The 25671-nt window shown below is 53.6% G+C and overlaps 2 protein-coding genes and 4 non-coding genes across 34 annotated transcripts; all 6 read right to left on the bottom strand.

Moving 5' to 3' along the window:
* Positions 1-2152: 2152 nt before the first annotated feature.
* RPL13A (ribosomal protein L13a) lies at positions 2153-7019 on the bottom strand. Of its 2 annotated transcripts, none has more exons than XM_033224056.1 (8): positions 6933-7018; positions 4384-4446; positions 4001-4066; positions 3722-3823; positions 3435-3520; positions 3197-3256; positions 2767-2889; positions 2153-2267 (listed from the first exon to the last, which is right to left on the bottom strand). In XM_033224056.1, the coding sequence occupies exons 4-8, from the start codon at positions 3792-3794 to the stop codon at positions 2181-2183; spliced, it is 429 nt and encodes a 142-aa protein (XP_033079947.1). In that variant the 5' UTR covers positions 3795-3823; positions 4001-4066; positions 4384-4446; positions 6933-7018; the 3' UTR covers positions 2153-2180. The 2 variants fall into 2 exon arrangements, with proteins under 2 accessions (XP_033079947.1, XP_033079946.1); XM_033224055.1 differs by having other exon boundaries at positions 2155-2267; positions 4374-4446; positions 6933-7019.
* Positions 3036-3121, bottom strand: LOC117094053. The gene has a single exon (XR_004441380.1). It is a non-coding gene; the product is annotated as a small nucleolar RNA SNORD35 (small nucleolar RNA).
* Positions 3321-3391, bottom strand: LOC117094042. Its single transcript, XR_004441372.1, has one exon. It is a non-coding gene; the product is annotated as a small nucleolar RNA SNORD34 (small nucleolar RNA).
* On the bottom strand, positions 3599-3683 carry LOC117094039. Its single transcript, XR_004441369.1, has one exon. It is a non-coding gene; the product is annotated as a small nucleolar RNA Z195/SNORD33/SNORD32 family (small nucleolar RNA).
* FLT3LG (fms related receptor tyrosine kinase 3 ligand) lies at positions 3722-22761 on the bottom strand. Of its 28 annotated transcripts, none has more exons than XR_004440464.1 (10): positions 21848-22005; positions 20532-20642; positions 20141-20194; positions 19750-19893; positions 16630-16768; positions 15500-15681; positions 15356-15424; positions 6933-7838; positions 4001-4446; positions 3722-3823 (listed from the first exon to the last, which is right to left on the bottom strand). XR_004440464.1 is itself a non-coding variant. In XM_033224052.1 (9 exons), the coding sequence occupies exons 2-8, from the start codon at positions 21878-21880 to the stop codon at positions 15377-15379; spliced, it is 711 nt and encodes a 236-aa protein (XP_033079943.1). In that variant the 5' UTR covers positions 21881-21917; positions 22239-22309; the 3' UTR covers positions 8720-8995; positions 15356-15376. The 28 variants fall into 28 exon arrangements, 15 of the variants coding, with proteins under 15 accessions (XP_033079931.1, XP_033079943.1, XP_033079944.1 ...); XR_004440471.1 differs by having other exon boundaries at positions 20532-20659; positions 21848-21994; XR_004440465.1 differs by lacking the exon at positions 3722-3823 and having other exon boundaries at positions 4006-4066; positions 4384-4446.
* On the bottom strand, positions 4250-4332 carry LOC117094040. The gene has a single exon (XR_004441370.1). It is a non-coding gene; the product is annotated as a small nucleolar RNA Z195/SNORD33/SNORD32 family (small nucleolar RNA).
* Positions 22762-25671: the final 2910 nt, after the last annotated feature.

The raw sequence follows: 25671 nt of genomic DNA, 5'->3' as shown, positions 1-25671 counted from the left end.
TGGGTGCGGTGGCTCACGCCTATAATCCCAGCACTTTGGGACTCTGAGGTGGGCGGATCATGAGGTCAAGAGATCGAGACAATCCTGGCCCAAATGGTAAAACCCCATCTCTACTAAAAATACAAAAATTAGCTGGGTGTGTTGGTACGTGCCTGCGGTCCCAGCTACTAGAGAGGCTGAGGCAGGAGGATCACTTGTATTCAGAAGGCAGAGGTTGCAGGAAGCCAAGATCATGTGTGACTCCATCTCAAAAAAAAAAAAACTTAAAGTTTTTTAAAGCCCACTTTCCCATTTGCTAATGGATCATGCTTTTGGAGGGTAATTGTACTATTTCTTTTTTTTTTTGAGACGGAGTCTCGCTCTGTCACCCAGGCTGGAGTGCAGTGGCCGGATCTCAGCTCACTGCAAGCTCCGCCTCCCGGGTTCACGCCATTCTCCTGCCTCAGCCTCCCAGGTAGCTGGGACTACAGGCGCCGCCACCTCGCCCGGCTAGTTTTTTGTAGTTTTTAGTAGAGACGGGGTTTCACCGTGTTAGCCAGGATGGTCTCGATCTCCTGACCTCGCGATCCGCCCGTCTCGGCCTCCCAAAGTGCTAGGATTACAGGCTTGAGCCACCGCGCCGGCCAATTGTACTATTTCACATGGAATTTGTGAAGTTTAAGATTATGCTTTGCCGGGCGCGGTGGCTCAAGCCTGTATCCCAGCACTTTGGGAGGCCGAGACGGGCGGATCACGAGGTCAGGAGATCGAGACCATCCTGGCTAACACGGTGAAACCCCGTCTCTACTAAAAAATACAAAAAATTAGCCGGGCGACGAGGCGGGCGCCTGTAGTCCCAGCTACTCGGGATGCTGAGACAGGAGAATGGCGTGAACCTGGGAGGCGGAGCTTGCAGTGAGCTGAGATCTGGCCACTGCACTCCAGCCTGGGCGACAGAGCGAGACTCCGTCTCAAAAAAAAAAAAAAAAAAAGCCCATGATGGAATGGTGTGGCAAGTTAAGAGTCTGTCAACACAATGCATAGCACTGTCCACTCATGTTTCTCTGGGGTAATGTCGTACACGTAGTATACAACTTCGTAACGGTTATCCCTGAGTCTTGGCATCGAATTGCCAAGGACAGCATGAATCTAGCTTCCTTTGCTTCACAGCATGTTTACCTTTAGTGTTTAGGCTGAGTGTGGTGAAGCCCTGGGTATGATGTATTACGTGACATGACTGTTGGACATCAGTAAAATGGGAATGGGGCTCACCCCAGCAAGCTCTGACCTGGGACATTTTATTAAATTGCTACTAAGTACTAAATGCTCCCTATCAATGCCCTTTCCAGGCTTCAGACTGGCAGATCTAATGGGTTTCGTGCATAAAGCCTAGCATTATGTTATTCCGGTGCTTATCATTTGCAAAATGCTTGTTTCTACAGACTGCTGGGACTGCAGCAGCCTGGCAGTGGGGGATGGGTCCATACTTTGCAGGTGAATTAGAATGAGAGCTTTACATTAACTGGAAAGTGCCAGGTACTGCCAACCACAATTATTTGGTTTGTAAATGGTGTATATAAAGGATAATTCAATTTAGGGCAAGTTACAATTATTTTTCTGTGTATTAGCACAGCCTGTTCTACTCTCTTCAAGCTCCTCACCCCATTTGCCAGGAGCCTGCCTCCACAGCAGACACAGTGCAAAGACGCTAGATTTCTTTAAAAGCAATTTATTTCTCATTACAAAATACAGGTGAGGAGCACGGGCGATGCCTATAACCCCTTGGTTGCGCGTCTTCCCAGTCTATTTCTGCTTCTAGAAATACCCTGTGCACAACAGCAAGCTCATGCTGTTCCCAAGTGCTTGCACATTCTAACAGCTGCAGAGTATATGACCAGGTGGAAAGTCCAACAGATGCCCCACTCACAAGGCAGGGCCCTCCAGCCCGTCTTCTGGCTCCCTTTTGCTAACAGTAACTGGTTGCTCTTCCTATTGGTCATAGATAAATGGCAGCTGCACAATTCTCTGCTTTCAAGCAACCTCAGGAGGCAGTGACTAAGACCCTTTCCTTGCTCCCAGCTTCCTATGTCCCCGGCCGCCTGTGGCACCTGGACTACTGCTGCCCCTGGGTCCCGCACATTCCAGGGCGACGATGTAGGAAGGGCAGGCCACGCATGAGGAGTTAACAGTCTTTATTGGGCTCAGACCAGGAGTCCGTGGGTCTTGAGGACCTGTGTGTATTTGTCAATCTTCTGCTCCACGTTCTTCTCAGCCTGTTTCCGTAGCCTCTGCCAAGAATAAGTGCAGGTGGTGGTGGTCAGGAGGGGTTCGATTACCCTCATTACACGGACTCCATCCCACCCCAACCCTGGCTAGCCCTTTGCCAGTTAAGAGTCCTCTGTGGGCCGGGCGCGGTGGCTCAAGCCTGTAATCCCAGCACTTTGGGAGGCCGAGACGGGCGGATCACGAGGTCAGGAGTTCGAGACCATCCTGGCGAACACGGTGAAACCCCGTCTCTACTAAAAATACAAAAACTAGCCGGGCGAGGTGGCAGGCGCCTGTAGTCCCAGCTACTCGGGAGGCTGAGGCAGGAGAATGGCGTAAACCTGGGAGACGGAGCTTGCAGTGAGCTGAGATCCGGCACTGCACTCCAGTCCGGGCGACAGAGCGAGACTCTGCCTCAAAAAAAAAAAAAAAAAAAAAAAAAGAGTCCTCTGTGGGCAAGACAGCACCTGTCAGGCCCATCCAAGAGTGAGATGTCCCCTCAGCACCAGCCCCGGTCCTCACCATGAGCTGTTTCTTCTTCCGGTAGTGGATCTTGGCTTTCTCTTTCCTCTTCTCCTCCAGGGTGGCTGTCACTGCCTGGTACTTCCAGCCAACCTCGTGAGCCAGGCGCCCCAGATAGGCAAACTGGGGGTTGAAGATATGAAGTTGTAAGGACATCTAAGCTCCCACACCCTGAGGAGCCAGAGCTGGTGAGAGCTGGGAGGTGACTGACAGCTGGGAATATAACGCAGCTGTTCCTGCAGGCCTGTTAGAAAAGCACCCACCCGACCCTCCTGGCATCAGCTAAGCCGTTGGCATTGTCGCCATTCCCGCAGGGACATCCGCAGACCATCGTGAGATAAGGACATCATCTGCCAGGCTCCGGGCCCCAGGGTTCCTCAGCAGGCCTAAAATCCCCAAATTAGATGGTGCAGCATAAGCTGGGACTCACCTTTCTTGTAGGCTTCAGACGCACGACCTTGAGGGCAGCAGGAACCACCATCCGCTTTTTCTGTTAAAGAAAGAGAGGGGCTTAGAGCCCTGGAGGGACAGAGCGGGAAGGAGGTTGGCTCGGCAGGCGTCTCAGCCAGTGCTGCTTTCATGAGGATCAAACAATGTAGGTAATTGTGGAACATCACGGACGCCACGGGCAAGGCTGCTGCCTTGTGGGGGGAGTTGGCACAGCTCACCTTGTCGTAGGGCGGTGGGATGCCGTCAAACACCTTGAGGCGGTCCAGGGCAGCCTGGCCTCGCTTGGTCTTGTGAGGCAGCATGCCTGTTGGGTGACGGATAGCAGGCCCAGTCAGAGGGGCTCATAAGGACGCCCACCCTCCCCACTGAGGTGGGCCCACGGGTGGCCTCAGATGGTAGTGCATGTGGAGTCATCTCATGGTCGAGAAACTCGAATGTGAGTGGGAGAAGTTCTCATCACCGGCCGCCTGCCCGTCACCACCTGCAGTCCCCACGCCCCGCTCACCTCGCACCGTCCGCCAGAAGATGCGGCTGGGGGCCCGGAAGTGGTAGGGGCCTCGGGAAGGGTTGGTGTTCATCCGCTTGCGGAGGAAAGCCAGGTACTTCACTAGGGAGAGGGGAGACTGTGAGGCCCGCCCGGTCTACCAGCACCCCCAAAACCCCACTTCCAAGGGCCTTCTTAGGAACCCCAAGTAGTCTCTCCCAACACGGCTGGAATTGCTTTCAGAGTCTCAACACCCCATTGGGAGACCCTCTCCAGTGCTCCCCCCAGGCCGTAACTTACACTTGTTTCTGTAGAAATTGCCAGAAATGTTGATGCCTTCGCAGCGTACGACCACCACCTTCCGGCCTAGGAGGGAGGGAAAGGGTTAGGAAGGGCCGAGCCACCTGAGGGTTCTCCCACCGCCTGTGCAGCTACCCTCCAGACAGCGCAGTACTCGCCAGAGCTAAGTTCACGTTTAAATGAAAAGCTAGCCTAATAGAAATCCACTTCTTGAGCCTGGAGTCCCCAACCCTGGGGAAGAGTGGCTGGCAGGTCTCAGAGCGGTGCATGGGGTTGATCTCATGGCCGTGAGACTCAAACGAAAGATGGTGAATGTTGCTCATCACCGACTGCCAGCGGGGGCCCATGACAGGGGCCGCAAGCAGCGACTTACCCAGCAGTACCTGTTTAGCCACGATGGCCGCCAGGCGGCCCAGGAGATGGCCTCGACCATCGAGCACCAGGACCTGTGGGAGACAAGGGCAAGAGGGCTCAGAGACAAGGACAACCTTTCTGTGATTGTCCTCACAAGCAAGCATTCCCTTCTTTTGCCCTGCCAACAAGGTGCCTTGCACCCAGCCATCTGAGCTGGGAACTATGCACTAGAGCCCCACTCTACAGATGAGGGAACGGGCTGAGAAAGCAAGGCTGCCTCAGGATCAGTGAGTGAGCAGTGTAAGGGGCCCGAACCCCCCTCATATCTCACTTCTTCTATGAGTATGATTTTATACTCAGATTGTATTTTGCAAAGCAACAGGATTTGAATGAAGACCAGCAAGGCTCTGCCCACTGACTATCCAGTTACAAGACCTTGAAGCTAATAAACTGTAGGATTTGTTTTTGAGACAGGGTCTCGCTGTTGCACAGGCTGTCGACCTCTCAGGAGCAAGCCATCCTCCCACCTCGGCCTCATGAGTAGCTGGGACTACAGGCACACACCACCACACGCAGCAAATTTTTGTACTTTTGTTGAGTCAGGGTTTTGTTATGTTGCCTAGGCTGCTCTTGTACTCCTGGCTCAAGTGATCGGCCTGCCTCAGCCTTCTAAAATGCTGGGATTACAGGCCTGAGCCACCGTGGCCAATCAATTGTAGGATAATACAATCTAAATCTCTTCTAAGGTATAGGCTCTTCCTACCACAAATTTAATTTGGAAGAAAACCGAATTTCGGCCGGGTGCGGTGGCTCAAGCCTGTAATCCCAGCACTTTGGGAGGCCGAGACGGGCGGATCACGAGGTCAGGAGATCGAGACCATCCTGGCGAACATGGTGAAACCCCGTCTCTACTAAAAATACAAAAAGTAGCCGGGCGAGGTGGCGGGCGCCTGTAGTCCCAGCTACTCGGGAGGCTGAGGCAGGAGAATGGCGTAAACCCGGGAGGCAGAGCTTGCAGTGAGCTGAGATCCGGCCACTGCACTCCAGTCCGGGCCACAGAGCGAGACACTGCCTCAAAAAAAAAAAAAAAAAAAAAAAGAAAACCGAATTTCAGGTGGGATGAAATTAGGTAGTCAAAAGTCCATGCTAGCTCTGCTATCGAGTCACTCTGCTTTCCGGGTAAACTGCTCAGACACCGAACCTCAGCATCCTCCAGAGCAGAAATCCTGGCCAGGCGCGGGGGGTCAAGCCTGTAATCCCAGCATTTTGAGAGGCCTAGGCAGGCAGATCACTTCAGGTCAGGAGTTCGAGACCATCCTGGTGAATAGGGTGACACCCTGTCTCTACTAAAAACACAAAAATTAGCTGAGCGTCGTGACGGGCCCCTGCACTCCCAGCTACTCGGGAAGCTGAGGCAGGAGAATTACTTGAACCCAGGAAGTAGAGGTTGCAATGATCCAAGGTCGCCCCATTCCACTCCAACCTGGGCGTCACAGCGAGACTCCGTCTCAAAGATAACTAAAAAAGTAGAAATCCTCATTGTTTTAACGCAAAAGCATGAAGCACACACTTGTTATTACACATGCCTTGTAAGCGTTGGTACAAAGAATCTAAATCCAGACTTCCTGAAGTCGTGACCTTGGCTAAAAATCACCAATCACCAAGCTTTAATTTCCTCCTCTGTAAAAGGATACCCTATCTACCTCGAGAATATCGTTAAGCGAACTTCGCAAAACACTGCAAACTGTGCTGGGCACAAAGACACATGCTTGGTGAACACAACTTGCCTAGATTGGCCTGGCTCTGAAATGTCCGCCCCCGCCCCAACCACAGACAAAGAAACCTTTCCAGGGCCAACCCCTTCTTTATACTTAAGTAGCTACACCAGGAGCCAGGGAAAAGGGCGCCCAGGTGTCTGCAGGCCCAAAAGATGTTCCAACCTTGTGGAACCATTCATCACAGCTCTCGAGTTCCAGTAATACGCCTCACGACACTCGCCAATCCCCAAAACCAGGGAAAACGAGTTCATTCCTGAGTACCCGGCAGCCAACAGCTCTCTCGACACCCCGCAGAAAGGCATTGAGAAGTAAAACAACCGGAGCTGCAGGGGACCCCGATTAACACCTCCACGTGAGATCAAAGCAGCCCGCGCACTGGGCGGGATGAAAATACCTTCCATTTTGGGCAAAACTCATTGCCCCGACACCGCCTGGTCACACTTTCGCGCGTTCCTCATCGCTGAGGGCACACAAAGGTCCAATTCGGCCAAGACTCGACCCCAGGGCCCCCAGCCACTACCCGAGTTCAAGGTAAGCGAAGTCTAGTAGTAAAATACCTGTCCTGTGCTGGAAGCTCCGTCACCCTCGCCTCGAAAAGGAAATGCCGCATTGTAACCAACCCTAGGCCTAAAGAGAGCCGCGGCATTTCCTACAGATGCTCCTTATCCCAAAAGACTTCCATTTTGCTTAATTGTGGACGTTAAGCTCCACAAAACATGTAGGAGGACAGAGGGTGCGACCCCATTCCGGCCTGGATCCCACCCGGCCCCGTGCCGCCCCGGCCCGCGCGGAGCCCCCACCTGCACCTCCGCCATCTTCGGCAGCCGCCCGGGAAAGGAGGCTGTTTTGTCGCAGGGTTTCTTATCCCTTGAAACAGGGGCGGCAGACGTGACGCAACGCGGACTGCGCGAACAGCTTTCTGTGTTTTCATTGGTCAAAGCTTTCTGCGCGTGCGCATAGATTCCCCAAGGGAAGGCGGGTCCTCTTCCGAATGTCCAATCTGGACATTCCTCCGGTTGGACCCCCGCAGTCAGCGCTGTTCCCTGCGAGAGCTCATGTGGGGCGTGGAGGCGGTGCTGCTGGAGCGCGGCCGTCCAGCCTCGGCGGCCATGTTTTTGAGAGGCTGTTCATCTCGTTCAGACGCCCTGTCCGCCATGTTTGTGAGGGGAAGCGGCATTACCCCTTCAAGCGACTGAAGCCTGCAGGGCTTATGGTGGCCCGCAGGGGGAGTCCAGACCCGTCAGGCCCGCCCTTCCGCGCTCAGTTCAGGCTTACTTTATTTTCTGAGACAAGATGTCGCTCTGTCTCCCAGGCCGGAGTGCAGTGGGGCGATCCTGGCTCACCGCAGCCTCGACTTCCCGGGCTCAAGGGATCCTCCTGGCCTCAGCCTCTCGAGTAACTTGGACTACAGGGGCACGCCACCATGCCAGGCTAATTAATATATATATATATGTATATATATATTTATTTTTGTTGTTGTTGTTGTGGCCCGGGCATGGGGGAAGTCTTGACATGTTGGCCAGGCTGATCTCGAACTCCTGGGCTCAAGCGATCCTCCCGTTTCAGCCTCCTAAAGTGCTGGGATTACCGGCGTGAGCCCCGGCGTCCTGCCCATTCTAGGCTTGGAGATTTGGATTCTTGTGTCTGGTCGACTTCACTCTGACCTGGACAAACCCCTGGCCTTATCCGGGCCTCAGTTTCTCCATCTGTAAAACAGGTGGAGGTGGTCTTCTCCAGGGGCTCTAAGAGTGGATGAAGGAATGGCTTCTAGATGCTTGGCTGCACCAATCTGCTGAGCGTTCCTCAGAGGAACTTCTCACTTTCTGGACTGTCGCCCTTTGCTTTAGTTGGGTCCCTTGCCCAGGATGCCCTCCCCAACCCCTCCAAATCTAGCTTGTCACCATCGCAATGCCCTGTGGCTCTGGAAAGCCTCTTTGATCTTCCAGCCTGGGTGAGTTGCCCTCTGCGGGCTCTCACACTGCCTCTGTGCTATCTCCATAGGAGCCTATGGCATCCTGCACCCAGGCTCGCTGAGTCTCTTGTCTTCTCATCCATAGCCTAGGAGACCTGGGGCGACTGGGCTGGTTCTGACTCAAATCCGGGCTCTGGCATTGCCCTGTGCTGGCCCAGGGCTCCAGGGGACCTCAGAAAACACGAATTGAGGCCGGGCGCGGTGGCTCAAGCCTGTAATCCCAGCACTTTGGGAGGCCCAGACGGGCGGATCACGAGGTCAGGAGATTGAGACCATGCTGGCTAACACGGTGAAACCCCGTCTCTACTAAAAAATACAAAAAAAAAAACAAAAACAAAAACAAAAACTAGCCGGGCGAGGTGGCGGTCGCCTGTAGTCCCAGCTACTCGGAGGCTGAGGCAGGAGAATGGCGTAAACCCGGGAGGCGGAGCTTGCAGTGAGCTGAGAACCGGCCACTGCACTCCAGCCCGGGCGACAGAGCGAGACTCCGTCTCAAAAAAAAAAAAAAAAAGAAAACACGAATTGAATGAAACATTGCATTGCAACTGAAAAACCAAGATTCTGAAATCAAAACGACCCCATTCACACCCATCCACAGACAGACCTGGCCAGAGCTGGTAGAAAAGGATGATTTATATACAGTTTCATGGGGACAAGGGCTTTGTACAGAGCTGGGTAAGTGGGGCCGGTGCTGGGTTCTGGCGTTGCCTCCATCCTGGGGACAGAATGAGAGGGGTATTGGGCCCAAGGAAGGGACCGGCCTCTAGCCCACTTCCTCTGTGTGCCGGCTATGCATCCTCTGGCTGGTGACTCCCCTCTGTGTGCCTCAGTGTCCTCCCCTGTAAAATGGGATGATAGACGTGTCTGTCTCACTGGGTTGTTTAGGATCCGCTGACAAGAGGAGAGGGAAAGAAACTTAGCTCAGGGCGGGGCACAAATTCATTCCCAAAACACCACCATTCCCAGCAAGCGCTTACTGTGTGCTAGGGCATTGCGGTCCAAGAGAACGTGGCCATGACAGAAATGTTCTTGGATGGGCGCGGTGGCTCACGCCTGTAATCCCAGCACTTTGGGAGGCCAAGGCAGGCAGATCAAGAGGTCAAGAGATCAAGATCATCCTGGCTAACACGGTGAAACCCCAAACCCCGTCTCTACTAAAAAAAATTAGCCAGGCGTGGTGGCAGGCGCCTGTCGTCCCAGCTACTTGGGAAGCTGAGTCAGGAGAATCACTTGAACCTGGGAGGCGGAGGTTGCAGTGAACCGAGATCGCGCCACCGTACTCCAGCCTGGGTGACAGAGACTCCGTCTCAAAAAAAGAAGAAAGGTTCTCTATTTTTGCCTGGGCACGGTGGCTCACACATATAATCCCAGCACTTTGAGAGGCCGAGGTGGGTGGATCACCTAAGGTTGGGAGTTTGAGACTAGCCTGACCAACATGGAGAAACCTCATCTCTACTAAAAATACAAAATTAGGGCCAGGCGTAGTGGCTCACACCTGTAATCCCAGCACTTGGGGAGGCTGAGGCGCGTGGATCACCTGAGGTCGGGAGTTTGAGACCAGCCTGACCAACATGGAGAAACCCCATTTCTACTAAAACTACAAAATTAGCTGAGGCAGGAGAATCGCTTGAACCCGGGAGGTGAAGGTTGCAGTTAGTCGAGATCGCGCCATTGCACTCCAGCTTGGGCAACAAAAGTGAAACTCCCGTCTCAAAAAAAAAAAAATAAAGAAAGAAAAAGAAATGTTCTCTAGGCCGGGCGCGGTGGCTCAAGCCTGTAATCCCAGCACTTTGGGAGGCCGAGACGGGCGGATCACGAGGTCAGGAGTTCGAGACCATCCTGGCTAACACGGTGAAACCCCGTCTCTACTAAAAATACAAAAAAACTAGCCGGGCGAGGTGGCGGGCGCCTGTAGTCCCAGCTACTCGGGAGGCTGAGGCAGGAGAATGGCGTAAACCCGGGAGGCGGAGCTTGCAGTGAGCTGAGATCCGGCCACTGCACTCCAGCCTGGGCGACAGAGCGAGACTCCGTCTCAAAAAAAAAAAAAAAAAAAAAAAGAAATGTTCTCTATTTTTGCTCTTTAATATGGGAATAACCAGCCACATGTGAATACTGAACACTTGAGATGGGGCCGGTACACTACTCAGGAGGTTGAGGCAGGAGGATCACTTGAGTCCAGGAGTTTGAGGCTGGAATTAAACTTCTTTTGAGACAGTCTTGCTCCGTCACCCAGGCTGGAGTGCAGTGGCATGATCTCAGCTCACTGCAGCCTCTGCCTCCCAGGTTCAAGCGATTCTTCCTGTCTCAGCCTCCTAAGTTAGCTGGGATTACTGGTGGTGCTACCACACCCAGCTAATTTTTATATTTTTAGTAGAGATGGGGTTTCACCATGTTGCCCAAGCTGGTCTTGAACTCTTTAGGCTCAAGTGATCTGCCAAGGAATTACAGGTATGAGTCACCATGCTGGGTGAGACACAATAAAATTAATATCAGGTATTAGTTGGGCAGGGCAGCTCACGCCTGTAATCCCAGCACTTTGGGAGGCTGAGGCGGGCAGATCACGGTCAGGAGTTGGAGACCCAGCCTGGCCAATATGGTGAAACCCCGTCTCTACTAAAAATACAAAAACCAGCGGGGCATGGTGGTGGGCGCCTGTAATCCCAGCTACTCAGGAGGCTGAGGCAGAAGAATCGCTTGAACCCAGGAGGCAGAGGTTGCAGTGAGCTGAGATCGTGCCATTGTACTCCAGCCTGGGCAATACAGTGAGACTCCATCTCAAAAAAAAAAAAAAAAAAGAAAGAAAGAAAGAAAGAAACCCCATGTCTACTAAAAATACAAAAAATTAACTGCGCATGGTGGCAGTCACCTGTAATCCCAGCTACTCAGGAGGCTGAGGCAGGAGAATCGCTTGAACCCAGGAGGTGGAGGTTGCCATGAGCCAAGATAGCACCACTGCACTCCAGCCTGGGTAACAAGAGCAAAAGTTTGTCTCAAAAAAAAAAAAAATTATAATAAAAAATAAATTTAAGACAGGAAACAGATTGGACAGGCACCAGGTTGGGAGGAAAACTGCTCAATGTATTACCTTTTCTTAAAAAAAAAAAAAAAAAAAAAGCCTGGGCGTGGGGGCTCACGCCTATAATCCCAGCACTTTGGGAGGCTGAGGCTGGCAGATCACGAGGTCAAGAGATTGAGACCATCATGGCAAACATGGTGAAACCTCACTACTAAAAATACAAAAATTAGCTGGGCGTGGTGGCACGTGCCTGTAGTCCCAGCTGCTCCAGAAGCTGAGGCAGGAGAATCACTTGAACCCGGGAGGCGGAGGTTGTAGTGAGCTGAGATCATGCCACTGCACTCCAGCCTAGATGACAGGGCGATTTAGATACTGGTCGTTGATCTGTTAACAGTTATTGGAAAACTTACGTATGTTTCTTTTCTTTCTTTCTTTCTCTCTGTCTTTTTTTGTGACAGGGTCTCTCCCTCTATTGCCCAGGCTGGAGTGCACTCATTTTTTTTTTTTTTTGGTGGATAGATATGGGTCTTAGCAATCATGGCGATTCCCAGAGACAGCAACTGAGATTCTAAACTCTTCTGTGTGGTTTTGTTTTTTGTTTTTTGTTTTTGTTTGTTTGTTTGTTTGTTTTTTGAGACGGAGTCTCGCTCTGTCGCCCAGGCTGGAGTGCAGTGGCCAGATCTCAGCTCACTGCAAGCTCCGCCTCCCGGGTTCACGCCATTCTCCTGCCTCAGCCTCCCGAGTAGCTGGGACTACAGGCGCCGCCACCTCCCCCGGCTAATTGTTTGTATTTTTAGTAGAGATGGGGTTTCACCGTGTTAGCCAGGATGGTCTCGATCTCCTGACCTCGTGATCCGCCCGTCTCGGCCTCCCAAAGTGCTGGGATTACAGGCTTGAGCCACCACACCCGGCCTGTTTTTTGTTTTGTTTTTTGTTTTTTTGTTTTTTTGTGTTTTTTTGAGACGGAGTCTCACTCGGTCCACCAGGCTGGAGTGCAGTGGCGCAATCTCGGCTCACTGCAAGCTCCGCCTCCTGGGTTCACGCCATTCTCCTGCCTCAGCCTCCCTAGTAGCTGGGACTACAGGCAGGCGCCCGCCACCGCGCCCGGCTAATTTTTTGTATTTTTAGTAGAGACGGGGTTTCATCGTGGTCTCGATCTCCTGACCTTGTGATCCGCCCGCCTCGGCCTCCCGAAGTGCTGAGATTACAGGCGTGAGCCACCGCGCCCGGCCTGTTTTTTGTTTTTGAGACAGGCTCTTGCTCTCTCACTCAGACTGGAGTGCAGTGGCACAATCATACTTACTGCAGCATCGACCCCCTGGGCTCAAGCGATCCTCCTACCTTGCCTCCTGAGTAGCTGGGACTACAGGCATGTGCCACCACAGCCAGCTACTTTTAAAAATTTTTTTGTAGAGATGGGGTTTCGCCATGTTGCCCAGGCTGGTTTAATGTATGTTTTGAACAACTTGACTATGTGAATCTACTTTTGGCAACTGTAAATTTCATGAAATTTAAATATAGATGAAGTGTTTCTGATAAAAAGTTATTGTCTGAGCCTGGCACGGTGGCTCACACTTGTAATCCCAGCACTTTGAGGCGGGCGGAACGCAAGGTCAGGAGATGGAGACCGTCCTGGACAACGTGGTGAAACCCTGTCTCTACTAAAAGTACAAAAATTAGCCGGGTGTGGTGGCACGTGCCTGTAATCCCAGGTAATTGGGAGGCTGAGGCAGGAGAATCGCCTGAACCAGGGAGTCGGAGGTTGCAGTGAGCTGAGATCGCACCACTGCACTCCAGCCTGAGTGACAGAGCGAGAATCCATCTCAAAAGAAAAAAAAAAGTATACATTGGATGCTGAAGGCTTAGTATGACAAAAGAATGTAAAATATTCAAAATGATGAATGATTCAAAATGATTAATGTCTAATCAATCATTGAAAAATACTGATTACATGTTGAAATAACAATATTTTGGATATACTGCATAAAATAAAGTTACTTGCTTCTTTTTCCTTTCTTTAAAAAACGTTGGCCGGGCGCAGTGGCTCAAACCTGTAATCCCAGCACTTTGGGAGGCCAAGACGAGCGGATCACGAGGTCAGGAGATCGAGACTATCCTGGCTAACATGGTGAAACCCCGTCTCTACTAAAAAAATACAAAAAAACTAGCCGGGCGAGGTGGCGGCGCCTGTAGTCCCAGCTACTCGAGAGGCTGAGGCAGGAGAATGGCGTGAACCCGGGAGGCGGAGCTTGCAATGAGCTGAGATCCCGCCACTGCACTCCAGCCCGGGCGACAAAGCGAGACTCCGTCTCAAAAAAAAAAAAAAAAAAAACTGTGAGGCTGGACGCGGTGGCTCACGCCTGTAATCCCAGCACTTTGGGAGGCCGAGGCAGGTGGATCACGATGTCAGAAGTTCGAGACCAGCCTGGCCAACATGGTGAAGCCCCGTCTCTATTAAAAATACAGAAAAGTAGCCAGGTGTGATGGCGGGTGCCTGTAATCCCAGCTACTCGGGAGGCTGAAGCAGGAGAATCACTTGAACCCGGGAGGTGGAGGTTGCAGTGAATTGAGATTGTACCACTGCACTCCAGCCTGGCGACAGAGTGAGACTCCGTCTCAGAAAAAAAAAAAAAAAAAAAGTATATATATATATATATATGGCTACTAGGAAAGTGAAAATCACACAGGTGGCTCACATGCCGTTTCCACTGCGTTGCTCTAAAAGCCTTGCCTGTGTCACTTCATTTAACCTCATGACAACCCTACGGTGGAAGGACAATTATTGGAGCCTTTTGTACAGATCAGGAAACTGAGGCAGCAGAGTGAAGGGCACAGATGCTGAATCAAGATAACCTGGAGGCCGGGCATGGTGGCTCATGCCTGTAATCCCAGAACTTTGGGAGGCTGAGGCGGGTGGATCAGCTGAGATCAGGCGTTTGAGACCAGCCTGGCCAACATGGTGAAACCCCGTCTCTACTACAAACACAAAAATTAGCCAGGCGTGGTTGTGGGTACCTGTAATCCCAGCTACTCCAGAGGCTGAGGCAGGAGAATCGCTTGAACCCGGGAGGCGGGGGCTGCAGTGAGCTGAGATCGCGCCACTGCACTCTAGCCTGGGCGACAGAGTGAGAGTCCGTCTCAAAAAAATAAAAAATAAAAAAAGAAAGGAAGAAAGCCCCACATGAGGCCTGCATTACCAAGGCAGTATATGTGTGAGCAATTACTACAAAATGTTAGATTTGAAATGTTAGGGGACCCGCTGAGGCCTCCCCTCCTTCTTCCCTCCTGGCCCACCTGCCTGCACCCTCCACACCTGTTCCCAGCTCCTTTCCTCCCTCTCACACCTCCCATGGCTCCTTGCTGCCCCACATTGGCCCAAGTTACTGGAACACCCTGAGCTTTCTCATACCAACGGGCTTCACAAAGGCAGTTCTCTCTTTCTGGAATGCCATTTCCTTCCTGCCCCAGGAGGCTTGCAAACTCCTGCATCCACACATCTCCCCAGGGCCCCTTGCTCCTTCAGGTCCCCAGTGAGCTCCATGTCTTTCCCTAATCTCACTCCTCCCCCAGGTTCTCCCCTGTCCACCCCATCGCGGGACCAGGGCTATCTGTGCCAACTCAAGCCTGTCAGGCCCCAAGCCTGTCCCTCCTGATCTCTGACCCCTGACTCTCTGCCCATCCACTCCACTCCATCCCATGGACCCAGCCCTGGCTCAGTCATGGTCCTTGCCCTGGGTCCTCCCACAGCCTCCAGCTTGGTCTCCAGTCTGTGTCCGTGGCCCCATAGGGCTTCGCATCTCTTCTCTTTCTTCTCTTCTCTTCTTGAAATGGAGTCTAGCTCTGTCACCCAGGCTGGAGTCCAGTGGAGCAATCTCAGCTCACTGAAACCTCCGCCTCCTGGGTTCAAGCAATTCTCCTGCCTCAGCCTCCCTAGTAGCTGGGATTACAGGCGCACACCACTACGCTCAGCTAATTTTTGTATTTTTAGTAGAGACTGGGTTTTGCCATGTTGGCCAGGCCGGTCTTGAACTCCTGACCTCAAGTGATCCACCTGCCTCAGCCTCCCAAAGTGCTGGGATTACAGGCATGAGCCACCATGCCTGGTCCCAGAGGGGTCTTTCTGTACCCAGAGCTGCCCCTGCCCCTCTGCTACTCACCACCCTTCCATGGCCTCCTAGTGCCCCTCCCCACCTGCAGACACAAAGTCCAGGCCCCATAGCCCATGAAGGACTCACCAGGATGAGGCCCCAGCCAGGTCAGTGCTCCACAAGCAGTAGGTCCTGGGGACTGGGGACAGGGGGCACCTGTGGGCCCCAAAGTGTCAGCCACAGGTGGGCCACCCTGTCGGCCCCCTCACCCCCTCTGCCCACCCTGCTCACCTGCTCCCCAGAGCGGGGTGTCCTCCGCCGCGTCCTCTGCCAGTGCAGGCACCAGGCAGCGGCCAGCAGCAGGAGGCCCACGGGCAGCAGCAGCAGGAGGAGGAGCAGAGGGGGCTGCGGGGCTGTCAGGGATGTAGCCTCCAGGGCCCCAGGACTCCGTGGGGGTGGCAGGGTTGAGGAGTCTGGGGAGAAAGAGGAGGCTGGGTGACCAAGGAGAAGGGCTGGGGTAAGGAAGGAAAGAGAGGGCTGGCTACCACTGACTGTGTGACCTTGGATGGGCTGCTTGGCCTCTCTGTGCCTCAGTTTGCTCATCTGTAAAACTACGATAATCATTGTACCTACCTTATCAGATTGTCACAAATTAGATGAGCGAATAGGCTAAGCACAGTGGCTCATGCCTGTAATCGCAGCACTTTGGGAGGCCAAGGTGGGCTGATCTCTTGAGGTCAGGGGTTCGAAACCAGCCTGGCCAACATGTTGAAAACCCATCTCTGGCCAGGCGCGGTGGTTTAAGCCTGTAATCCCAGCACTTTGGGAGGCCGAGACGGGCGGATCACGAGGTCAGGAGATTGAGACCATCCTGGCTAACACGGTGAAACCCCGTCTCTACTAACAATACAAAAAACTAGCCGGGCGAGGTGGCGGGCGCCTGTAGTCCTAGCTACTCGGGAGGCTGAGGCAGGAGAATGGCGTGAACCCGGGAGGCGGAGCTTGCAGTGAGCTGAGATCCGGCCACTGCACTCCAGCCTGGGCGACAGAGCGAGACTCCGTCTCAAAAAAAAAAAAAAAAAAAAAAAAAAAAAAAAGAAAACCCATCTCTACTAAAAACACAAAAATTAGCCAGGCATGGTAAGCGCACCTATAATCCCAGGTACTCGGAAGGCTGAGGCAGAAGATTCGCTTGAACCCTGGAGATAGAGGTTGCAGTGAGCCGAGATTGCGCCACTGCACACCAGCCTGGGCTACAGAGCAAGACGGCTCAGAGAAAAAAAAAAAAGGTAAACTGAGGAATAAACTTGCCCTTGTCACAACCAATATGAGCAGGGTGGGGTCTGGGACGCACTATGCAGAGAGGAGGAGCGGCCGTGAGGACAGGAGGGGAAGGAGTGGGAGTGGCTGGAAGCCTTTACCAGGCTGACACTGCAGCTCCAGGCACCGGGAGAAGTTCTGGCGAGTGATCCAGGGCTTCAGAGCCACCAGCTGCTCGGAGGTCTCCTGCAGGAGGCGGGAGATGTTGGTCTGGACGAAGCGAAGACAGCTGGGGGGGGGCTGGGAGCAGGGGAGGGAGACGTCACCACCGCGTCATTCCCCTCACCACCCCTCCGCAGGCCAAAGGCCCTTCCCTGCTGGCGATGCCCAGCAACAGGGCAGGGCCCAGTGAGCTCTAGCTCTCAGAGAGAGTTTATTTATTTTATTTTATTTATTTTTTATTTTTTTGAGATAGAGTCTCGCTGTGTTGCCCAGGTTGGAGTGGTGAAATGCATCCTCTGCCTCCCGGGTTCAAGCGATTATCCTGCCTCAACCTCCCCAGTGCTTGGGACTATAGGTGCCCACCACCATGTCAGGCTACTTTTTGTATTTTTAGTAGAGACCGGGTTTTTCCATGTTAGCCAGGCTGGTCTCGAACTCCTGACCTCAGGTGATCTGCCCACCTTGGGCTCCCAAAGTGCTGGCATTATAGGTGTGAGCCACCGCGCCTGGCCATATATATTTATTTATATTTTTTAGTAGAAATGGGATTTCTCTATGTTCGTCAGGCTGGTCTCGAACTCCTGACCTCAGGTGATCCGCCCGCCTTGGCCTCCCAAAGTTATTTTAGTTTATTATTTTATTTTTTGTTTTGAGATGGAGTCTCGCTCTGTCACCCAGGCTGGTGTGCAGTGGCACAATCTTGGCTCACTGCAACCTCCACCTCCCGGGTTCAAGGAATTCTTCTGCCTCAGCCTCCCAAGTAGCTGGGACTATAAGCGCGCACCACCATGCCAGACTAATTTTTGTATTTTTAGTAGAGACGGGGTTTTACCACGTTGGCCAGGCTGGGCTCAAACTCCTGACCTCATGATCTGCCTGCCTCGGGCTCCCAAAGTGCTGGGATTACAGGTGTGAGCCATCATGCCTGGCCTTTTATTTTATTTTTAATTTTTTTGGAGACAGAGTCTTGCTCTGTCGCCCAGGCTGGAGTGCAGTGGTGTGATCTTGGCTCACTGCAACCTCCACTTCCCAGGTTCAAGGAATTCTTCTGCCTCAGCCTCCCAAGTAGCTGGGATTACAGGTGCACGCCACCACGCCTGGCTAACTTTTGTATTTTTAGTAGAGATGAGGTTTCACCACATTGACCAGGCTGGTCTCAAACTCCTGACCTCGTGATCTGCCCACCTTGGGCTCCCAAAGTGCTGGGATTACAGGTGTGAGGCACTGCGCCCGGCCTTTTATTTTATTTTTAATTTTTTTGGAGACGGAGTCTTGCTCTGTCGCCCAGGCTGGAGTGCAGTGGTGTGATCTCGGCTCACTGCAACCTCCGCCTCCTGGGTTCAAGCAATTCTCCTGCCTCAATCTCCCGAGTAGCTGGGACTACAGGTGCCTGCCACCATGCCCGGCTAATTTTTTTTTTTTTTTTTTTTTTGTATTTTTAGTAGAGACGGAGTTTCATCGTGTTGCCCAGGCTGGTCTCAAACTCCTGAGCTCAGGCAATCCGCCCGTCTCAGCCTCCCAAAGTGCTGGGATTACAGCTGTAAGCCACTGCACCCGGCCTATTTTATGTTTTGAGACAGGGTCTTGCTCTGTCACCCAAGCTGGAGTGCAGTGGCCCAGTCATAGCTCACCACAGCTTTGAAATCCAGGGCTCGGCCGGGCGCGGTGGCTCAAGCCTGTAATCCCAGCACTTTGGGAGGCCGAGACGGGTGGATCACGAGGTCAGGAGATCGAGACCATCCTGGCTAACACGGTGAAACCCCGTCTCTACTAAAATATACAAAAAATTAGCCGGGCGAGATGGCGGGCGCCTGTAGTCCCAGCTACTCGGGAGGCTGAGGCGAGAGAATGGCGTAAACCCGGGAGGCGGAGCTTGCAGTGAGCTGAGATCCGGCCACGGCACTCCAGCCTGGGCGACAGAGCGAGACTCCGTCTCAAAAAAAAAAAAAAAAAGAAATCCAGGGCTCAAGTGATCCTCCCACTTCGGCCTTCTGAGTAGCTGAGACACAGGTGGGCACCACCATGCCTGGCTAATTTATTTTTATTTTTGTGCAGAGATGAGGTTTCACTGTGTTACCCGGGCTGGTCTTGAACACCTGGGCTCAAGCAGTCCTCCTACCTTGGCCTCTGAAAGTGCTGGGATTACAGGTGTGAGCCACTGCACCCAGCCCTCAGATAGAGGTTTTTGTTTGCTTGTTTTGTTTTTGAGACAGTTTCACTCTGTCTCCCAGGCTGGAGTGCAGTGGCATGATCTCGGCTCACTGCAGCCTCTGGCTCCCGGGTTCAAGCGATTCCCAAGCCACCATGCCGGGCTAATTTTTGTATTTTTAGTACAGCTGGGGTTTCATCATGTTGGCCAGGCTAGTCTCGAACTCCTGACCTAAAGTGATCCGCCCACCTCCGCCTCCTAAAGCTCTGGGATTACAGGAGTGAGCCACCGCGCGCGGCCTCCTCACTTAGAGACCTTTTCTTTTTTTTTTTTTTTTTTTGAGGCGGAGTCTTGCTCTGTCGCCCAGGCTGGAGTGCAGTGGCCGGATCTCAGCTCACTGCAAGCTCCGCCTCCCGGTTCCCGCCATTCTCCTGCCTCAGCCTCCCAAGTAGCTGGGACTGCAGGCGCCCGCCACCTCGCCCGGCTAGTTTTTTGTATTTTTAGTAGAGACGGGGTTTCACTGTGTTCGCCAGGATGGTCTCGATCTCCTGACCTTGTGATCCGCCCGTCTCGGCCTCCCAAAGTGCTGGGATTACAGGCTTGAGCCACCGCGCCCGGCTAGAGACCTTTTCTCCCCCTGTTTTTTTAGGGGAAGAACACCTCAGTGGCACCCTTCATCATGGCCTAGGAAACCGGGGCCCCAGAATGGGACCAGACTGCTCCCCATCACCGGTGCCTGGGGACGCGTTGTTCTGCAGGAACAGAGCTCCGCCGGGTAGAGCTTCTTGCTCTACTTTCCTTGGGTGGCTGTGGTCCAAATAAATCGCCAATAAGGCCTAGCGGAGCTTTACTTCTAATGCGTAGGAAGGCATCTCCCTCCCCTCACTTGTCCCCTAAGTTGAGGGCTGACCTGAAAGGCACATTTGGTGACAAAGTGTATCTCCGTGTTCACGCGCTCCAGCAAGCCTTGCATCTTGGACCCAGCCACAGTCTTGAGCCGCTCCATCCAGCGCTGTGCCAGGACCAGCCGCCAGAGGGCCCCGCAGAGCTCCTCCTAGTGGGGAGAATCCATGGGTCTGAGGGAGGAGGGGCTAGGCCGGGGCTGCTGGGTCTGAGGGAGGAGGGGCTGGGCCGGAGGGAGGAGGAGCTGGGCCGGGGCTCCTGGGTCTGAGGGAGGAGGGGCTGGGGACTCTGATTCTTGGGTTTGGGGAGGGGAGGGCCAGGTTATCCACTCGCCTCGGTGGGGCATCTTGAGTCTGTGGTCCCCACCTCCATCCCAGGTCCCTCCCAACGTGACTCACGTCCTGCAGGTTGGAGGCCACGGTTACCGGGTAATCTTGAAGCAGGTAGTCAGACTGCGGGAGAAAACAGGGTCAGGCCTGGCTGAAAACAGCGGGAAACAGAACTAGGGAGACCCAGAGGAGGCAGCAGAGATCCGGAGAGAGAGGGAAAAGACCCAGAGAGGGGGAACCCAGAAGAAGTCACAGAACTTTGACTTCACAGAGGGACGATACCCCTAAGCACAGTGGCTCACGCCTGTAATTCCAGCACTTTGGGAGGCCAAGGTGGGAGGATCGCTTGAGCCCAGGAGTTCAAGACCACCCTGGGCAACACAGGGAGAGAGACCCCGTCTCTACTTAAAAAAAAAAAACGAGGGGGATCACGTGAGGGGTCCGGGGTAGCGCCTCTCACCAGCTCGCGGATTTTGACAGCGAAGTCGGAGGAGATGGGGCTGTGTTGGAAGGAGCAGTCCTGGGTCTCACTGAGTCCCGAACTCAGCAGCAGCAGCAGGAGGAGATAGGTCTGCAGGGGAGGGGGCGCTAGGGGAGCCCTCCGCTGTTCCACACACAGCCCCCTCCTCTGGGCTTCTCACCTGCACTGTTCTGTCTTCCCCGCCCCTCCATCCCCGGGTGTCCGTCCACCTCTTCCACAGTTTCTGGAGACGTGACCCCATCTCTGCTCGTCTTTCCCCGTTTCTCTCTGCCTCTGGTCCAACGCCGTCCAGTTTGCATCCTCCTCTGCACCACCCCTCTCTCTCCCCATCTCCCCCACTCTGCCCGTCTCTCTCCAACCACCTCATCCTCACGTCTGCTTTCCTTGCCCGGGTTCCTCCAGTCCTGTTCCTCCCTCTGCCTTCTACACCCCTGTTGCCTGCTTCTCTCTTGATCTTGGTCCACGTCCTCTTCATTCGTTCTTGGCTCTGTCCACCTCCCCTCTCCTCTGTCCATCTCCCCTCTTCTCTGTCCATCTGCCTCCTCCTCTGTCCATCTCCCCCTCCTCTGTCCCTCTCCCTCCTCCTGTCCACCTCCCCCTCCTTTTCATCTCCCTCTCCTCTGTCCATCTCCCCTCTCCTCTGTCCATATCCCCTTCTGTCCATCTCCTCTCCTGTCCATCTCCCCCTCCTGTCCATCTCCCCTCTCCTCTGTCCATACCCCCTCCTGTCCATCTCCCCTCTCCTCTGTCCATACCCCCTCCTGTCCATCTCCCCTCTCCTCTGTCCATACCCCCTCCTGTCCATCTCCCCTCTCCTCTGCCCATACCCTTCCTGTCCATCTCCTCTCCTGTCCATCTCCCCTCTCCTCTGCCCATACCCTTCCTGTCCATCTCCTCTCCTGTCCATCTCCCCTCTCCTCTGCCCATACCCCTTCCTGTCCATCTCCTCTCCTGTCCATCTCCCCCTCCTCTGTCCATCTCCCCATCCTTTGTCCATCTCCCCCTCCTGTCCAGCTCCCTCTCCTATCTCCCCCTCCTCTGTCCATCTCCCCGTTCCTGTCTATCTCCTCCTCCTCTGTCCATCTCCCCCCCTCTGTCCATCTCCCCCTCCTCTGTCCATCTCCCCCTCCTCTGTCCATCTCCTCTCCTATCCATCTCCCCTCACATCTGTCCATCTCCCCTCGTATTTCCCCCTCCTCTGTCCATCTATCTTCCCCTCCATCTCCCCCCACATCTGCCCCATCCTGACATTGTGCCTCCCCTCTCCCCTGACCTTGTCCCTGGGGTTTACGCACTGTTGGGCTCCAGGCTGGCGCCAGCACTGTCATCTCGGCCGGGGGCCCCTCATGCCTCCTGTGGCCGGGTCTTGGAAGGGACAGAAGAACAAGTCTCGGACCCCCATGCCCCAGCCCCTGTCCCGCCCGCCCCTTTGCCTCCCCGCCCCTCCCGCATCCCTTTGATGTGGCTGAGTTTCCGCCCCTTCCTCCCCCAGGCTTCCTGCGTCGGCCCCAGTTATGGTGAAAACTCTTCATCTCCACTTCCAAGAACCCCGATGTCTGGTCCCCAGAACCCTCCCCAGGTTAGGGACCCGGGAACCCAGCCCCCCACCCTCTGCTCCCCCTGTCCCAGGAGTGGGGACCCAGGCTCCGCCCCTTGGGGACCTAGAGTCCAAGTCTCCTCACACACCAGGCTTGCCCCAGCTGGGTGTGGAAGGGGCCAAGCCGGGTGACAGCCAGAGACCGAAAGTGAAAGGAAAATTTTGGGGGGAGACAGTCAAGGGGTGGAATCTGAGCCCAGGCAGAGTGCGCTCCCTGGTGGTGAGAGGCAGCCGCTTACGCCGCAGATGGTGGGTTCCCTGGACGCCCCGCCGCGGGGGCTGCAGTGGGGTTGACTCCCTGGGTGGCACGCCCAGTGCATGGTGAGCTGGGGCTGGAACCCGGATCTGTCTCTGGGAACTAGGAGTTGCTGTGTCTTACTGTCCTCTGGGCCCCAACTTTGCCCCGCCAAGGCTTGGCACACAGGACTCAGGATGCATCTTGTCACATTGGACCTGGCAGGTGTCGCCCTAGCCCTAGCTTTATCATTGTGGGAGCTTAGCCAGCCCGTTGACCTCTCTAAGCCTCGGTTTCTCCAACTCCAAACTGAGGGGTGAGGTGTAAATGAGACAAAATAGAAGCTCTCTTCCACATCTGTGGACCTCTGAATCTCTGAAGTTTTTTTTTTTTTTTGAGATGGGGTCTCACTCTGTTGCCCAGGCTGGAGTGCAGTGGCACAATCTCATCTCACTGCTACGTCCACCTCCCAGGTTCAAGTAATTCTTATGCCTCAGCCTCCTGAGTAGCTGGAATTACAGGTGCGCGCCATCACGCCCAGCTAATTTTTGTATTTTTAGTAGAGACGAGGTTTCACCATATTGGCCAGGCTGATCTTGAACTCCTGACCTCAGGTGATCTGCCTGCCTCGGCCTCCCAATGTGCTAGGATTACAGGTGTGACCCACCACACCTGGCCTGAATCTTTTGCTTACCCATCCGATCCGTGGCAGACTGTCCTCAAACATCTGCTGGCCCCTCTTCCCTGCAGGAGGATTCGAGGCCCCATCCTGGGGAACTCGGACATGGCCACACTCACTTTGGCCAATCACATGAGGGTGGAGGTGACAGGTGTCACTTCTAAATGGAAGTCTAAGGGTCTGGGGAATGGATGGTGGAGGATGCGTGGAGAGAGTGCCTCTATCAGCCAAGTTTCCTATGCCACTCAGAGGAGTACAGGGATCCTGCCAGCTCTGGATGAGCACAGGGAGTGTAAGCAACAAACTAAAGTTGTGGTTGTGGCCCACGCAGATTCGGGGGTTGTGTGTTACTGCAGCAAAGCCTCGCCTGTTGTGGCCTTCACCATCCATTTCCCTTCCCTGATCCCTCTGCCTGCCTCACTTCCTGTTCAGCCTGGGTTAGCTGCCTTGTCGCACCGAATGGTCAGACCTTCCATCTGGCTAGAAAGAGAGGCAGAGATACAAGCCCCAACAGCTCATGTGGCCCATGGACAAAGGACCTGCTCTAGCTCCTTCCTGACCAAGTCCTGGGGCCCCTCAATGTGTGTCCTGCCCTGCTGCCCTACCACCTCCAGGCAATCTCTGTGGCCTTCCCGAAGACTACTCTCTCTCTCTTCCTTTTTTTTTCTTCTTTTGAGACCGAGTCTTGCTGTGTTGCCCAGGCTGGAGTGCAGTGGCATGATCTTGGCTCACTGCAAGCTCCGCCTCTGCCTCCTGGGTTCAAGAGATTCTCCTGTCTCCACCTCCCAAATAGCTGGGATTTCAGGTGCTGCCACCATGCTTGGCTAATTTTATAATTTTAGTAGAGATGGGATTTCACCATGTTGCCCAGGCTGGTCTTGAACTTCTGACCTCAAGTGATCCACCTGCCTCGGCCTCCCAAAGTGCTGGGATTACAGGTGTGAACTGCCATGCCCAGTTCGGAAAACCCCATTTTTTTTTTTTTTTTTTTTTGAGATGGAGTCTGGCTCTGTTGCCCAGACTAGAGTGAAGTGGTGTGATCTCAGCTCACTGCAACTTCTGCCTCCTGGGATCGAGTGATTCTCCTGCCTCAGTCTCCTGAGTAACTGGGATTACAGGTGTCCGCCACCACACCCAGCTAATTTTTGTATTTTTTATACAGACAGGGTTTCACTATGTTGGCCAGGCTGCTCTCAAACTCCTGACCTCAGGTGATCCACCCACTTCGGCCTCCCAAAGTGTTGGGATTACAGGCTTGAGTCACCAAGCCTGGCCTCTGAAAACTCCCCTTTTATCTTAAACTAGTAAGAGTGGGTTTCTTACATCAAAAAGAATTCTACTTCAGGTGTGGTGGCTGACGCCTGTAGTCCCACACTTTGAAAGACTGAGGTGAGAGGATCGCTTGAGGCCAGGAGTTCAAGACCAGCCTGGGCAACATAGGTAGACCCTGCCTATTAAAAAAAAAAAAAAATTAGCCAGGCATGGTGGTGCGTGTCTGTGGTCTGAGCTACTCAGGAGGCTGAGGTGGGAGGATTGAGCCCAAGTCGAGCTGTGACCCCCCCACTGTACTACAGCCTGAAAAACAGAGCAAGATGCTTTATTTAAAAAATCAACAAGCATGTACGGTGGCTTAAGCCTGTAATCCTAGCACTTTGGGAGACTGAGACAGGCGGACCGCTTGAGGTCAGGAGTTTGAAAACAGCCTGGCCAACATGGTGAAACCCTGTTTCTACTAAAAATACAAAAAATTAGCTGGGTGTGGTGGGCAAGCCTGTAATTCTAGCTACTCTGGAGGATGAGGCAGGAGAATCGCTTGAACCCGGGAGGTGGAGGTTGCAGTGAGCCAAGATGGTGCCGCTGCACTCCAGCCTAGGTGACAGAGAGACTCTTGTCTCAAAAACAAAAAACAAACCAAAAAAACCCACCCACAACCAGAATCCTAAGGCAGTGGTGTGCTGAAGCGGCTCATATTGGCTCAAGGGAGCTGACCTGTTAACAATTTAGGATCTCGGCCAGGCACGGTGGCTCACGCTTGTAATCCCAGCACTTTGGGAGGCCGAGGCGGGCGGATCACAAGGTCAGGAGATCAAGACCACCCTGGCTAACATGGTGAAACCCCCATCTCTACTAAAAATACAAAAAATTAGCCGGGTGTGGTGGCAGACGCCTGTAGTCCCAGCTACTCGGGAGGCTGAGGCAGGCGAATGGCGTGAACCCGGGAGGCGGAGCTTGCAGTGAGCTGAGATGGCGCCACTGCACTCCAGCCTGGGCAACAGAGTGAGACTCCATCTCAAAAAAAAAAAAAAAACACAAAAACCCAACAACGACGACAAAAAAATTCAGGATCTCTCAGCCAGTTGTTTAATCACCTGTACCTTGAAATCCGGCATGGTGGGAGCATTTATATCATGGAAATTGACAAAAGTCATATAGGAGGACTTTAATTTTATTCCAGAGAGCTCCTTTACCGCGTATGGATTCTGGGGACATGAAAAGGCAGAGAAAACCAGAGAGCAAGAGCTGCCAGATGGAGAAGACAAGAAGATATGAGAGTCCTAAGGCCCTGTCCGGGGTCCTCGGGGGTCCCCTTTCTCTGTTTCACAAACAC

Source organism: Trachypithecus francoisi, unplaced genomic scaffold (assembly GCF_009764315.1).
Source record: "Trachypithecus francoisi isolate TF-2019V2 unplaced genomic scaffold, Tfra_2.0 Lachesis_group12, whole genome shotgun sequence".
In the NCBI taxonomy this organism is placed as follows: Eukaryota; Metazoa; Chordata; class Mammalia; order Primates; family Cercopithecidae; genus Trachypithecus; species Trachypithecus francoisi.
Note: the sequence above shows the minus strand (reverse complement) of the source record. Positions and strands in the feature narration are given on the sequence as shown.

Bases quoted from the DNA above. Each gene is read 5' to 3' on its own strand.
- FLT3LG (XM_033224040.1), bottom strand. From the start codon at position 21,880: ATGACAGTGCTGGCGCCAGCCTGGAGCCCAACA. The intron at 20,643-21,847 runs GTGCGTAAACCC...CCTCCCCTGCAG, and splicing joins CGCCAGCCTGGAGCCCAACA to ACCTATCTCCTCCTGCTGCT. The intron at 19,894-20,140 runs GTGAGTCACGTT...TCTCCCCACTAG, and splicing joins TGGCCTCCAACCTGCAGGAC to GAGGAGCTCTGCGGGGCCCT.
- RPL13A (XM_033224055.1), bottom strand. The intron at 4,067-4,373 runs GTAAGTCGCTGC...CCTCCCTCCTAG, and splicing joins GGCTAAACAGGTACTGCTGG to GCCGGAAGGTGGTGGTCGTA. The intron at 2,890-3,196 runs GTGAGTCCCAGC...TTCAACCCCCAG, and splicing joins GTCTGAAGCCTACAAGAAAG to TTTGCCTATCTGGGGCGCCT.